This window comes from Notolepis coatsorum (genome assembly GCF_963971535.1).
Source record: "Notolepis coatsorum genome assembly, chromosome: 2".
NCBI classification, from domain to species: domain Eukaryota; kingdom Metazoa; phylum Chordata; class Actinopteri; order Aulopiformes; family Paralepididae; genus Notolepis; species Notolepis coatsorum.
Genome location: NC_140166.1, coordinates 121,210,148 through 121,224,293, shown reverse-complemented (window position 1 = coordinate 121,224,293; position 14,146 = coordinate 121,210,148). Strand labels below are relative to the sequence as shown.

General features: G+C 41.8%; 1 protein-coding gene across 1 annotated transcript in view; it reads right to left on the bottom strand.

The window, feature by feature from the left end:
• mthfs (5,10-methenyltetrahydrofolate synthetase (5-formyltetrahydrofolate cyclo-ligase)) overlaps positions 1 to 9,224 on the bottom strand; it is a 39,866-nt gene extending 30,642 nt beyond the window's left edge. The window contains exons 1-2 of the mRNA XM_084307942.1: positions 8,845 to 9,224; positions 6,436 to 6,700 (exon numbers count right to left, since the gene is read on the bottom strand). Coding sequence (XP_084164068.1) covers positions 6,436 to 6,700; positions 8,845 to 8,955 — 376 coding nt within the window. The 5' untranslated portion in view covers positions 8,956 to 9,224. The remainder of the gene's footprint in view (positions 1 to 6,435; positions 6,701 to 8,844) is intronic.
• Between the last annotated feature and the right edge of the window lie 4,922 nt (positions 9,225 to 14,146).

The window sequence follows — 14,146 nt, the reverse complement described above, 5'->3', positions numbered from 1 at the left end:
TATTATAACACTCCGGTAGTTTCGAGTCGTGCTGCAGTGCTTACGCACCACAGCTATTCTATTACTGCTTTGACGCTTCCTCCTCATCGTTGATTGCCTGTAGTAGCTGCATCTAACGTTAGTAGCTAACGTTAAAACTAACCGAAAGGTAGTTGTTCACCAACAATTTGTTTTATCATTAGCTCAAAAACAGAACCGGACGAGGCATGTTGTCGGCTCATAGTTTCTGCTTAGGATAATAACAACAATACTTCCGGTCCGGTCGGTGGGCTTCAAAATAAAAGTCAAACACCGGAAAAGACGGAGCGGTGGGCTTCAAAATAAAAGTTTTGGGAAATAAATTTATCAAAAAAAATTCTCTAACCCGTCGCAATAATATCGCTTATCGCGAGATTTTCGGGGGCAATTAATCGCCCAGCAAAATGTGTTATCGTGGCAGGCCTAGCTGCTAGGATAATAACAACAATACTTCCGCTCCGGTCGGTGGGCTTCAAAATAAAAGTCTAAAACACCGGAAAAGACGGAGCGGTGGGCTTCAAAATAGAAGTCTAAAACACTGGAAAATACGTTTATTTTGTACAGCGTTTTCTTCCACGAGTGCATCTGTCATGTGATCAATCGATCTGGATTATTTTTGCCCATCCCTAGTTTATCTTGTGCTGAAGTCTCCATTCCAATAGAGATAGTATATATTTTGGTGTTTATTTGATTATTGTTTCACTGCCTTTTTATTTATTACGTTTCCAGTTTTTTCCTCACACTTTATTAACATTTTGTACATGGTACCGCGGCGCAAGGTACATTAATAATACATGTACATGTTAAAAGGATGACACAAAAAGCCAGACAGAGGGCTTGTTTTCAGTTTCAGTTTGTTTTATAATAAACAATCAAACTGAGCATTTTTTATTTACGATATTTAAAATGTCTTCCAATGTTAAATAAAAGTTTATTGCACTTTGAAACGGTGTCCTTGCATTATTATGCTATTATCATTATATTAGTGAATTTTTAAAAGAAAATTGAGAACTTTTGGGAAATAAATCTCTCCAAAAAAAATTCTCTAACCGGTCGCAATAATATCGCTTATCGCGATATTTTCGGGGGCAATTAATCGCCCAGCAAAATGTGTTATCGTGGCAGGCCTACTCTGGGCGAACGTTTCGATGACTTTGGGAACAAAAATTGAGAAAGACAGGACAGGAGCTTATTAAACTACTAGCTTGCTAAGCTAGTAGCTAGCTACAAGTTAGCTTACACAGTCCAAGACGGCACGTTCACGTCAACTACACTACTTCAACTGAGATACAAATATATATATATATATCATCAAACGATGCAGTGCACAATAAATTCATGAAGTTCAACAATTGAATAAAGATCTTAAAATATGAATTATTATATTGGGCAAATGAATCTCTTCTTTTCTATGTCAGCTTTCAAGGCTGACATTGCACACAGTCAACAATAGGGTCCAGCTGCACTTCCGTAGGTTTAGCTGGGGCCAATCTCTGATTGGATTTGAAGGTTGTCAACACAATGTGGTATGACGTGAACGCCAATCAATCAAGCAGGGCTCTACAGTGCGACCATATTGCTCGCATATGCCCCTAGAAATATGTGTGTGCGAACCGGAAAAATCAATTACTCGCACGGTGTGCGAGTGAAGATTACAGCCCCTATAGACCATCAGAGGGGGGAGCTTCGGTGGCCAGTGTCCTTTCAGCCGAACAGGATAATAAAAAAAATGATCCCACTAAATGGCCAGACGCGTCTTATGGCGACATCTATAATTACCTCATTGAGTCTCCAGGTAGACTAATGTTTATATTTAAGTGCAGCGGTCTGTAGCCACTCACATTACCACCGAAGCTCCGCCCTCTGATGGAACAGTCCACATTCATTCGTGCGTCATCTCGCGTCGTCCAGACTCCATGGGCACTCTGCGCATGTGCATGCGGAATAGGTGCTTTAAAATGGGCTTTTTCTCTGCCGATTTAGTTCTGATCGATTAGGAATGGGTCACGCCGTGTTCAGGAGATTGAGGCGCATAAACGTCTATTTGATCATGTCTCTAGCACCCCCACAGCCGTATCGGCAACCACTTACATCACGGCTCTGATCCACATTCATTCATATGCTCCCCCCGCAATCTCCTCCCCGATTTCAGAATCACGGAAGTGTTGCGGTGGTCCTATCGTGCTTTTTTTCTCCGCTGATAAATCGTTAAAAAACTACAAGTCCCACATTGCACTCAAGCCAACGGTCCAATCACAGTAGAGTGACGTGACTGGTTTCATGGGAAAGAAAGCAAATTACCAATCGGAAGCTCTCATTTAGCTTGTTTACTTCCTGAAAGTCCGCCATTGCGATATGCGAGCGTTTTCCGAGACACAAGTAACATTAAGTTAATGTAACTTATTCTAGTCTTACCAATAGCAATAGATTTGAGAACACCTAGATTTAGCGATAGCAATAGTAATATAACGTTAATGCAACAAAACGAATGCCTTGCTTTGTTAATCATAACGTTGATGCAGTAGCGTATGTCGTTGTGTTGGCTGTAACTGACATGAGTACAGCAACACTGTGTACACATTAAAATTGCGATAATCGATTCTAACATTTCCAAATCGATGCAGTTGAATTTTCCCCTTAGGATCGATGCATTGCGATGCATTGTTACACCCCTACACCAAAGTGACTGGCCCACTGAGCGTGTGTGTATATGTGTGTAATGCTAACTTGGCTAGCGTTATCAACAGCAGAGGTGGGCAATAGGGTCCAGCTGCAGCACCGGACGGCCGGAGTGCAAGCGGTGTGACGTAATTGGCAGAATCGACTGTCAATCAAAGGCAACCCTGAAAGGATTATTCTTCTAGAAGAGCAACACTAGCCAAAACATAGGCATTGTATGTATAAAAGGGGCAAAAGCTAAAGTTAAGTGACTGTTACTTTTGTAGCAGTAGTTTGATAGTTTATTTGATAGGGACAGCACATGTTAATGAACATCAAGTACAAAATACAAAATGTAAACATGCAGGGTTGTAGCAAGATCTAATTTACACCAGGAGACAGCAAAACTCTTTCAATAAATAAATAGCCTGCTTAGGGTAAAAGCATGGTGACAATCAATGATTAAAAAACAATAAAAACAAGAAACAAGTTACATAAACTAAATCAGATAAAAAATGATCACAGTTCTGGTTTGCCTTAAGATGCAGTTTAAGATGGGTCTTGAACATGGAGTATGTGGGACACTCTCTAATCACAATTTAGAAAACAGTATTCCCATGGCTGGTGTTGATATGCTGCACGCTAACGGAGCTAACCAACAACCGGACACTCAAGCAAATAACGAGGGTACATTTTGACTTCCGGTCGGGGGGTTCCAAAATAAAAGAGCGACGTCTATAGAATGAATGAATGAATGAAAACTTTATTTAACAGATTGCAGAATGAGTACAATACAGTACGGCTCAATACACACAATTGTTAAGGGGATGCAGACCAAAGAAAGACGTTTGTCTTGTTTACATCAGGGTCTCCCATTTTCATTCCATAGCACTATAGCTCTTTTATTTTGGAACCCCCCCGACCGGAAGTTAGCCTAGTTATCTGCTTTAGTGTCCGGTTGTTGGTTAGCTCCGTTAGCGTGCAGCATATCAACACCAGCCATGGGAATACTGTTTTCTAAATTGGGGAGGCTTTTAATCGTCAAGGTAAGAGGATTTTAAGTCATGGTATCCATAAACTTCAATCGGTTCGGATCCTTTGAATGAAATGAGAATGTAAACAAACACGGCGTCACGTTAGAAAGTAGCACTGAAATCACTGAGCCCAGAGACGAGTGGTTCAGCAAACAATAGTTCAGAGTATATTTGCTTATAAAATGTAAATGTCGAATTCAATAATTTTTTATTTCTCCAGGTGGTAAATACACAAGTCACAACATGTTTACAGGAACGTTTTGGAGTTGTATTTAGAGTGTATTTCGTGTCTGTAGGGAACTGTAGGGAACTTGAGGGTACAAGTCTGACCCACTTCCAGTGATGAAGCTAAGCTAAGCTAACGGAGCGGGCGTTCCCTAAGCCTACTGCACGCACAGAGACAACAAAAGGTATGTATCTTCTTGTCTAACTCCAGGGAAGATGGCAAATAAGCAAATTTCCCAAAATGTTGGAGTTTTCCTTTAAGTTTTTTATTTTATTTTTTATTTGCGCATCATCTGAACCGTACATTACACAGACGCCACGAACCATGCATTTTTGTACCCTTTAAATGCCAGTGTTTGTGATGGCATCACAAATTATTGTTAAAAAAACAGGTTAGCATATGTATGATTAGCAAATAGCAACAACACTGATTTTGATGGATTTTCAGTTTTTTTGTAATGTCAGATTGAAAAAAATACTCACTCTTACCATAAGGGACTAAATTGTCCTCTTCAAAAACGCCATAAAAATATTACTATATGTTGAAATAATTTACCACTTTTTCTTTCATAAATTCTTTCTAATTCTAACCCTTTAAATGCCAGTGTGTGTGATGGCATATATTTGCAATATATCAAATGCAAAGTAGATTTTTCTGGGGGGGGGGGGGGTTATTACAGGCTAGCATGTGTAAATTATTAGCAACAACACTGATTTTGATGGACTTTTTGTTTTTTGTAAGGGTCCCGCCTCCACCAATCACATGCCAAACATGTACCAATCACCTTTGTGTGTGTGTGTGTGAGCAAGAGAGAAAGAGAGAGAGAGATAGTTCTCCAACTTGTGTGAGTTGCAGTGATCTCCTGGTTGTTCCACACCTAGGTTATCTAACTATTGCGCCGCTGCAACTAGAAACACTGACCTGGTCTGCTTCTAAGTTCAGTGGCCTGACTACAATAAAAAAAATTATAGAAAAAAAGATATTTAATTTTTTTTGGAAATCTTTTTTTTATTTATAATTTTTTTTATTATCATCTGGCGACCCCCCCGCGGCGACCCCCACTTTGGGAACCACTGGGCTAGATGTTTAAGCCAGAAAATAAACAGAAAAATAGAAGGACATTAAAGCTAATATAAAACAGTACACAAATGAGTCCAAATTATGCTAAAAGGCTCAACAGGGCAGTCGCAGAGTTATATGGACCAAGTGCCAATATATACAGTTGAGAAAGCTGGGTTCAGAAACCTTGTACAGCTACTGTTTTGAGTGCACAAAAGGTTCTCCAGCATTTTGAATGCCATTGCTTTTAATTTAATTTGTTTATTCTTGTCATTGTTCATTGTTGTGTTTTAAAATAAAGAACAATAATGACATCTGAGAGTGTTTCTTTGATTTTGAGGAAAAGTATCTAAATTCATATTGGTATAGTATCGGAAAAGAAAATTTGGTATTGTGACAACCATAGCTGGCGCTGAATTAGTTAAGAGATTAACACATTCCCGGCCATTGGGGGCCGTCTAATCTCACTCTAAGGCCAGCATTTCAAAACAGACTTGCATTGTGCGTGAGGCTGTTTGTAGAGCTAAATCTATACTTTATAGTATTGCTATCTGTCCATTCTCATTGTCAATTGAGACCATAAACCGTCCCTTCAAAATGGCTTAAAGAAATAGTTTTTTCATCAATACGTTCTCATTTTATAGCCTCGTGAATATAAGCGTTACCAATTACCAATAACTGCGTTAGCCTCAGTAGCCACATTCGCTGATCGCCTGGTTGGCTATGATAACAAGGCCTGATCAGCATGTAATTTACGTGAAAAAGATCTTACCGTGGGCCGGTTAGATCCCCAAAAGGATTTCCCAGTTATCGATCGCCATCTGGTAGATCGATATGTCCATTGGCTGATGATATATTCCTTTACTGCATAGTGAATTTGGCGTCGCAAAAGGTATTCCAAGCTACAGGCTACATGTATAGATTCCAGCTAACAGTAAATTCAAAGTTAAAAAAAAAAGAAAGCACCGTTGTGCCACAGGGAACACTGCATTATCGAGACAGCGCCCCTACGAGGATCTGGCCGGTAATGCCCTTTTCAGAATTCCAAGAGTGGGGTAAATCTGCAGTGCCGCTCGGTGACATTGAGTAGGTTATTAAAATGGAATAAAAGCCAAAACAACCTTGCCACGGACATGTCCGTGGTTGGCCCTCTACCGTTGGATTCGAAACACGGACATGTCGGTGGCCGGGCGGGAATGTGTGTGTGTGTTTATGCGTGTATTTACGTGTGTTTATGTTTGTGTGTGTGTGTATGTATGTGTTTATGTGTGTATGTATGTGTGTATGTATGTGTGTATGTATGTGTGTATGTATGTGTGTATGTGTTTATGTGTGTATGTATGTGTGTATGTATGTGTGTATGTATGTGTGTATGTATGTGTGTATGTGTGTATGTGTGTGTGTGTGTGTGTGTGTGTGTGTGTGTGTGTGCGTTCTCACCGGTCTCCAGTGCTTCCTCTCTGCTGTGGTCGTGGTCGGCGGGCTGTCTGATGTTCCAGGACGTCAGCGGGAGAGACTCCATGTCCTCCCAGCTACTCAGTCTCAGCATGTCCATGTGGCTGCTGTTGGTCAGGTACTTGGGGATGAAGCAGGTCTTCCCCCGCTTTAAAGCGTCCTGGATGATGTCCTCGGTGCGCACCTCGTCGTGCATGCTGAGGAACACCGCTATCCGCTCGCAGCTCGTGTACCTGGTGTGTCTGAACAGCTTGAGAGATGGGGAGAGGAGGATGTAGTCAGTTAAAGGAATCAGACAACAGAATGACCACATGGTTTGTGGTCCTATGGTTGGTCCTATGCTGAATGATACATTATATGCTAATTGTGATCTACTATGAATTGAAAATGGGGGACCCTGATGTAAACAAGACAAACGTCTTTCTCTGGTCTGCATCCCCTTAACTCATTCAGCGCCATTCACGAGAAAAGTCGGGTTAACTCGCCATGTGTTGAGCACCAATGACAAGAAAAGTCGGGTTTTAATCGTTACTTCTTTTATTCGCTATATCCATTCATTTTTCATCCATCCAGCCTGATGTTATCATTGGGAATGGGTCTGAGCTCGCAAAATGCCAATACCGCCGCCTAACTCCTTCCGGACGGTATTGCACATCATTGAAATCCCTCCCCCTTGGGCTGTACGCTGATCTAACAAGTCCAGTCCAGGTTTTCCTTCTCGGGCATGCAGCATCGTTATAACGCATTGACTGGGGAGACGGGAGACTGTGAGAAGCGTGGATTATGCGTTTTGGGACATATAACGTTGTATCAATAAACGCGATCAATATTTGGAATGGCGATCAGGAATTGGATTAATCTTTTTGCAGTACATCAGATGTGAGGTAAGGAATCTATGTTACCAATCTTGGGTTAATCAGATGTTTCTTTCGTAACGTGCGTGCGGTTGGCTGCGACCAAGGCACGGAGAAGCGATTTTTCAGCCCCCGCTTCTGTTCGTGCATGAGGACACATATAATACCGATAATCTAGCGTTATTTTCAGAACGATTCATAAATCAAGTGACAAATGGCACGATTTCTAAGGAAATACATTGAAGCGCGGTTTGCTCGAGTTTCTTGAGATTAGACAGAATCGCTCTGGAACTATATTCATCACGGTATAAAACGGAAATGTATGTATGAAAAAAGTATCTGTTTTTTGCATGTTGACTGGAAGAAACTCACTGACAATCGACGTGTTTATTAGATCCATAGGTATAATATTTCATATAGTTTTAGCACTCGCAAAACACGGCATTCTCCCCATTGCATTACAGCGATGGCGTTCTAACCAGAAGGTAAAGAGCGCCCCCGTGGCGTCCATTGAGTTAACAATGTGTATTGAGCCGTACTGTATTGTACCCATTCTGCAATCTGTTAAATAAAGTTTTTCATTCATTCATTCATTCATCTATTTTGACCGATACACCAATAACTGAACAAGCTGCTATCCTGGAGAACCCCTCCCACCCCCTCTATGAGCTAGCCAAGATGAGGAGATTGATTGATTGATTGAAAACTTTATTAACAGATTGCAGAATGGGTACAATACAGTACAGCTCAATACACACAATTGTTAAGGGGATGCAGACCAGAGAAAGACTTTCGTCTTGTTTCCACCAGGGTCCCCCATTTTCAATTCATCAGGACATATATGACATACATGACATACAGATAGTCAGTACTGCTACATCTATACATTTATGACATACCAGATTTGCAAATACAGTACTGTTTGTGATACAGAAGGAGTCAAGAAAAGGGAGTATATACATTTGACGTAGAAACTGTACATTGGAGGAGGTTGGGTGGGGGGGGGGTTGGGTACACTGGGATATTGACAACCATACTGGGTAATTTACATTGGAGGTGGTTGGGGGGGGGGGGGGAGCACGTTCAGCCACAGACTCAGACTATTGCACCTTGTTTATTTTTAAAAAAAATTATATTTATATTTTATTGCCTATATTTATGTCTTTCTACAATTACCCTGCCCATACCTGAACCTCCCCTCCCCCATGCTGCTCACATTTCCCCAAGGGGATCAATACATATGTTATCGTATTGCAATTTCAATACAATTTAGATTAGCCAATTATTTTTCAGCCCTAGTAGTACTATGCAGGTTCAATGGGTAGAGCATGCCACCAACACTGCCAGTGCCAGGGTTAGGGGTTCCATTGCCTGTGTAGCTCAACGAGTAGAGCAAGGCACTGGTGTAGGTACTTCACATAAAAGTGTCACTATTGAACACGTCATGTGTATTGAGCTGTATTGTACTGTACCCATTCTGCAATCTGTTAATAAAGTTTTCAATCAATCAATCAATCATGTTACACGTTCAGCTACATACCTTTTGCGAGACTACTTGTGACTGTCGCAGTTTCTCTTGGTCGCTTAGTGTTCCAACTCGCCTCTTAATTTCTTTTCTCAGCGCTTGTTTAGCTGCACGCAGAGCGGCCATGCTGATGGCTAGAAAACTCGTGTTTCACCTGAGCAAAAACTAAGAAAAAACAAATGACAGAATATGTCAGTTCGGGAACACGCAGATGATGACACAATATGTCAGTTCGGAAGACGCAGATTACACAATATATCAGTTCGGGAACACGCAGCCAGATGAACAGCTGGACTGGACCTGGTTAGCAGACAAGCAGCGGGTTGCTGCAGTTAATTATTTGCAGCATGGAATCAATATCTGGAACAGACCAAAACAAACACACTTGCACGCACTTCTTCTCTCGGTTAAAAACGGTAGTTTTGCCTGCTTCAAAGTAGCAGCGCTATCGCCCCCTGCTGTCATATTTGGTTTACTACGTTAGCCTACTGAGGCCATCCTAAAACAATAGGAAGTGGAACTCTCTGGTCATACCTTTTATTTATAGTGCTGTGACAAACTGTCAAAAAGGGCTTTAGTTTTTGAGATACCCCTACCGGAGGTAGAACAAAACACAACCATGTTTTTCCTCATCTCTAAGGTCTCCCATATATGAAATGGATTCTTGTATAAAAATATTTTACTGCAAAACTTGTTAAATTGATAGATATTGTTATACACCCCCAAAGGAAAAAAGAACCAAAATATAGCCTGGCCGTATGGGAGTTGAGACATATAAACTCATGTAGATTAATAATACAAGCTCCAAGAGCTTTCAAATTTGACATGCTAGCAGTCAGACAGTTGCTTAACATAATAGAAAAACCTGGATTGAATATCTTTATGCATGTAGGAAATATATACCTATGTACACATACTTAAAATAAGCGGAAATGTAAAAAATGTATATCTATGCAGAATGTTCTCATTTACTTTGTAGTAGCTCTGTCATGGATTGTCATAGAAACACATATGAGGGCTTTTTCGGAAAGGTGTGGTTGTGCCGAATCCAGCAATACCACATGTGTAAATATAGCATGCATGGTCAGGGAGTTACATCAGTAAATGTATGAGGTGTCCTAAATGAAAGAAAATTAAACATTGACAATGAAGTCTTCAGTCCAAAGCCCATTATCAGTGGTGAGAAGCATGTTGACAAATTCAATGTTACTGCAAAGTAAAGTCACTTGAGGTAATGTTCTGGTCTATAATGTTAATATATTTATGATACATTTAATAAATTATACATTTCATATGATACATTTTATGATACTTCATATGGAAACAAAGATCCAATTGAATCAGGTTGAAATTAAAATAGAACACCTTTATTTCAATCTACTGCATTCTGAGCCCCCTGCTATATTCACTGTACACACATGACTGTGTGGCCAGGTTCAGCTCCAACTCCATGGTGAAGTTTGCGGACAACACGGTGGTGGTGGGGCTGATCTCTAACAATGACGAGAAGGCCTATCGGGAGGAGGTTGATGAACTGGCACGCTGGTGCCGGGATAACAGCCTACTCCTGAACATTGGTAAAACCAAAGAGCTGATCGTGGATTTTAGGAGAATACAGCAGGTGACACACACGTCACTGCAGATAAATGGGGCTATTGTGGACAGGGTGAGCAGTTTCAAGTACCTGGGAGTCCACATCACAGAGGACCTGACATGGTCAACACACATAGATTCTGTGGTGAAAAAGGCGACACAGTGCCTCTATCACCTGAGACAGTTAATGAAGTTCAGAGTATCGGGGAAGATACTCCACTCCTTCTATTCCGGGGCTGTAGAGAGCATTCTGACTGGAAACATCACTGTTTGGTTTGGAAACAGCACGGGACAGGACAGGAAGACCCTTCAGAGAGTGGTGCGCTCAGCAGAGCGTACTACGGGTATTGCACTACCACCCCTGCAGGACTTATAACAGGAGGTACAAATCCCGAGCCTGCAGAATAATGAAAGACCCCAACCACCCCAACAACAGCCTGTTCAAGCTGCTGCGGTCAGGCAAGTGCCTACGTACACACGCTATGAGCACAGAGAGACTCCGGCTCAGCTTCTTCCCCCAGGCCATCAGAACACTGAACTCTCCACTCACAAGTACACATGAACACACACACATTCACACACACACACGCAAAAAAGGAAAGAACAGATGTGGTTCTTGTATAGTTTAGATATAGTAAGTAATACATAATGACAGAGTTAAAATTGTATATTGTATAGTAGTGTACATAGGAACCAGTGCCTTCTCAGGAATTTAGCATGTCTATTTTTATCATGCACATCTTATGCCTTACCTGTTTTTTTTCTATGTCTATTTTATTATTGTATTATTGCACAATCTATGTGGGCATGACCACCCACATGTCACTGTATGCCCTGGTATGTATGTGACAAATAAACCTCTTGATTTTTTATTCTAGCAACACATCACCGTCACTCATCCACATTATCATCAGTGACTAAATGGATCATATTTGGGCAGTCAGGGAAAGAGCAAGAGCAAAACTCAGTGCAAGTCAAGCCCACTGAAAGACATTGGCATTTGCTGACATCATTGCAGTTTCCATCTTTACAGTACAGGTGGGTGATGTCTCAAACTTACTTAGGTGCCGGTGCTTTCTGGAACATCACAGGTTCAATGGTCCCATCTTCTCTGAGCCTCCACCCTCTACCAACTGGGTTCCAGAGAAGAGGCTTGGCCAGATGGCTGTGACACCACACTGCTGTTTGGTACAAGGCTCTCAACACATGTTGCTGTAAGGCATCTTCTGTTGGGGGTAGATTTGCATCTGATTAATCTGTGGTAGATGCTAGTGTGTACCTCTGCTCATCCAGGTTGGTGCAAGGACGTCCATTCTCCATTTTCTTTTGGCCATACAGGAGCAGGGCATACTGTGTTCTCTGAAGAGATTCTCTGTGGCCCTGTATTGGTTATGTAGTTGCTGACGACAAAGCTACATAGAGCAGCCTTGTTCCCACTGATCCTCAGGTATTTCCTGTAGTTAGGAACACTAGATTGTCCTGTGATCATATGTCTTGGTCTGCTGGTTTGGATGGTGCCTCTTCTTTGCCTTTTGTCTTTGATTGAGTGTTGATGGTCATATCTGTCAAACACTATAAAAAACGCAGTTGATGCCTTCCTTTCCCATTAACGTTGCTAATGGGACACACTCACCCAGATCATTGTATGTCTGAAAGGGTCACAGAGGATCTCTTCAGAGAACACAGTCATCTTGGCAGGTGGCTTTGAAAATGGTGAGGAGGTTAAGACGATTAGCAAGTCAGGCCTTGACAGCTTGACAGATCTTTATAGTGACCAGGAGGAGGCTGACACAAGATTGGTGTTACATGCAATACACTTTGCACAGTCACATTCTTGTCTCATTGTCAAATGTGATGATACAGATGTACTGGTTTTGCTTGTGTACTATTCAAGCAAAGGGATGTTTGGATCCTCAACAGTGTTCATGCACTCTGGACATGGCCCAAAGGAAAGATCCATCGATCAGAAGCTTGGAGCAGCACTTTGTGAGTGTTTACCTGCATGCCACGCCCTCACAGGTTGCGTTACCACAAGCAGCTTGTACAGAATTGGGAAGACCACTGCATTCACAAGACTGAAGACCCATCTGAGTGAGTTAATAGAAATGGCCAATTTTAGACTGTTTGAAAGCCTAGAGGAGACTTTTCCTGTGGCAAGAAAGTATGCCCTCCTCCTGTATGGCCAAAAGAAAATGGAGAATGGACGTCCTTTCACCAACCTGGATGAGCTGAGGTACACACTAGCATCTACCACAGATTCATCAGCTGCAAATCTACCCCCAACAGAAGATGCCTTCCAGCAACATGCGTTGAGAGCCTTGTACCAAACAGCCATCTGGCCAAGCCTCTTCTCTGGAACCCAGTTGGTAGAGGGTGGAGGCTCAGAGAAGATGGGACCATTGAACCTGTGATGTTCCAGAAAGCACCGGCACCTAAGGAAGTTTGAGACATCACCCACCTGTACTATAGAGATGGAAACTGCAATTGATTGATTGATTGATTGATTGAAAACTTTATTAACAGATTGCAGAATGGGTACAATACAGTACAGCTCAATACACACAATTGTTAAGGGGATGCAGACCAGAGAAAGACTTTTGTCTTGTTTATATCAAGGTCCCCCATTTTCAATTCATCAGGACATATATGACATACATGACATACAGATAGACAATGATGCCAGCAAATCCCAATGTCTTTCAGTGGGCTTGACTTGCACTGAGTTTTGCTCTTGCTCTTTCCCTGACTGCCCAAATATGATCCATTTAGTCACTGATGATAATGTGGATGAGTGACGTTGATGTGTTGCTAGAATCAAGAATCAAGAGGTTTATTTGTCACATACATACCAGGGCATACAGTGAAATGCGGGTGGTCATGCCTGCATCGATTGTGCAATAATACAATAATAAAATAGACATAGAAAAAAAATAGGTAAGACATAAGATGTGCATGATAAAAATAGACATGCTAAATTCCTGAGAAGGCACTGGTTCCTATGTACACTACTATACAATATACAATTTTAACTCTGTTATTATGTTTTACTTACTATATCTAAACTAAACTATACTATAACCTTTATGATACATTTCAATCCGGATTCCGCACCAAACACAGCACCGAAACTGCTCTTCTAAAGGTCACCAACGACATACTCCTCTCTGCCGACTCTGGTTCCCTCTCCATCCTCATTCTCCTAGACCTCAGCGCTGCTTTTGACACCATCAGTCACCCCATCCTCATCACTCGTCTCCAGTTCTCCGTTGGCATCTCCGGAATCCCCCTCACCTTGCTCCAATCATACCTCTCACACAGGCACCAATTCATCTCTATCAACAACTGCAAATCCCCCACTGCCCCCATCACTCATGGTGTCCCCCAAGGCTCAGTACTTGGTCCCCTGCTCTTCATCCTCTACATCCTTCCACTTGGTCTGATTCTCCGCCAACATGGCCTGCGTTTTCACTGTTATGCAGATGACACTCAGCTCTACCTCTCCACCAACAACACCACTATCACTCCAGCCACTCTCTCCACCCTCAGCACCTGCCTCACAGACATCAAAACATGGATGCAAAATAACTTTCTCAAATTAAACTGCAATAAATCAGAAATCATCATTATCGGTCCAAAATCCCTCACCAGCCACACCCAGGATTTCACCCTAAATATTGATGGTACCATTGTCACCCCCTCCACTCACGTCCGTAACCTTGGCATC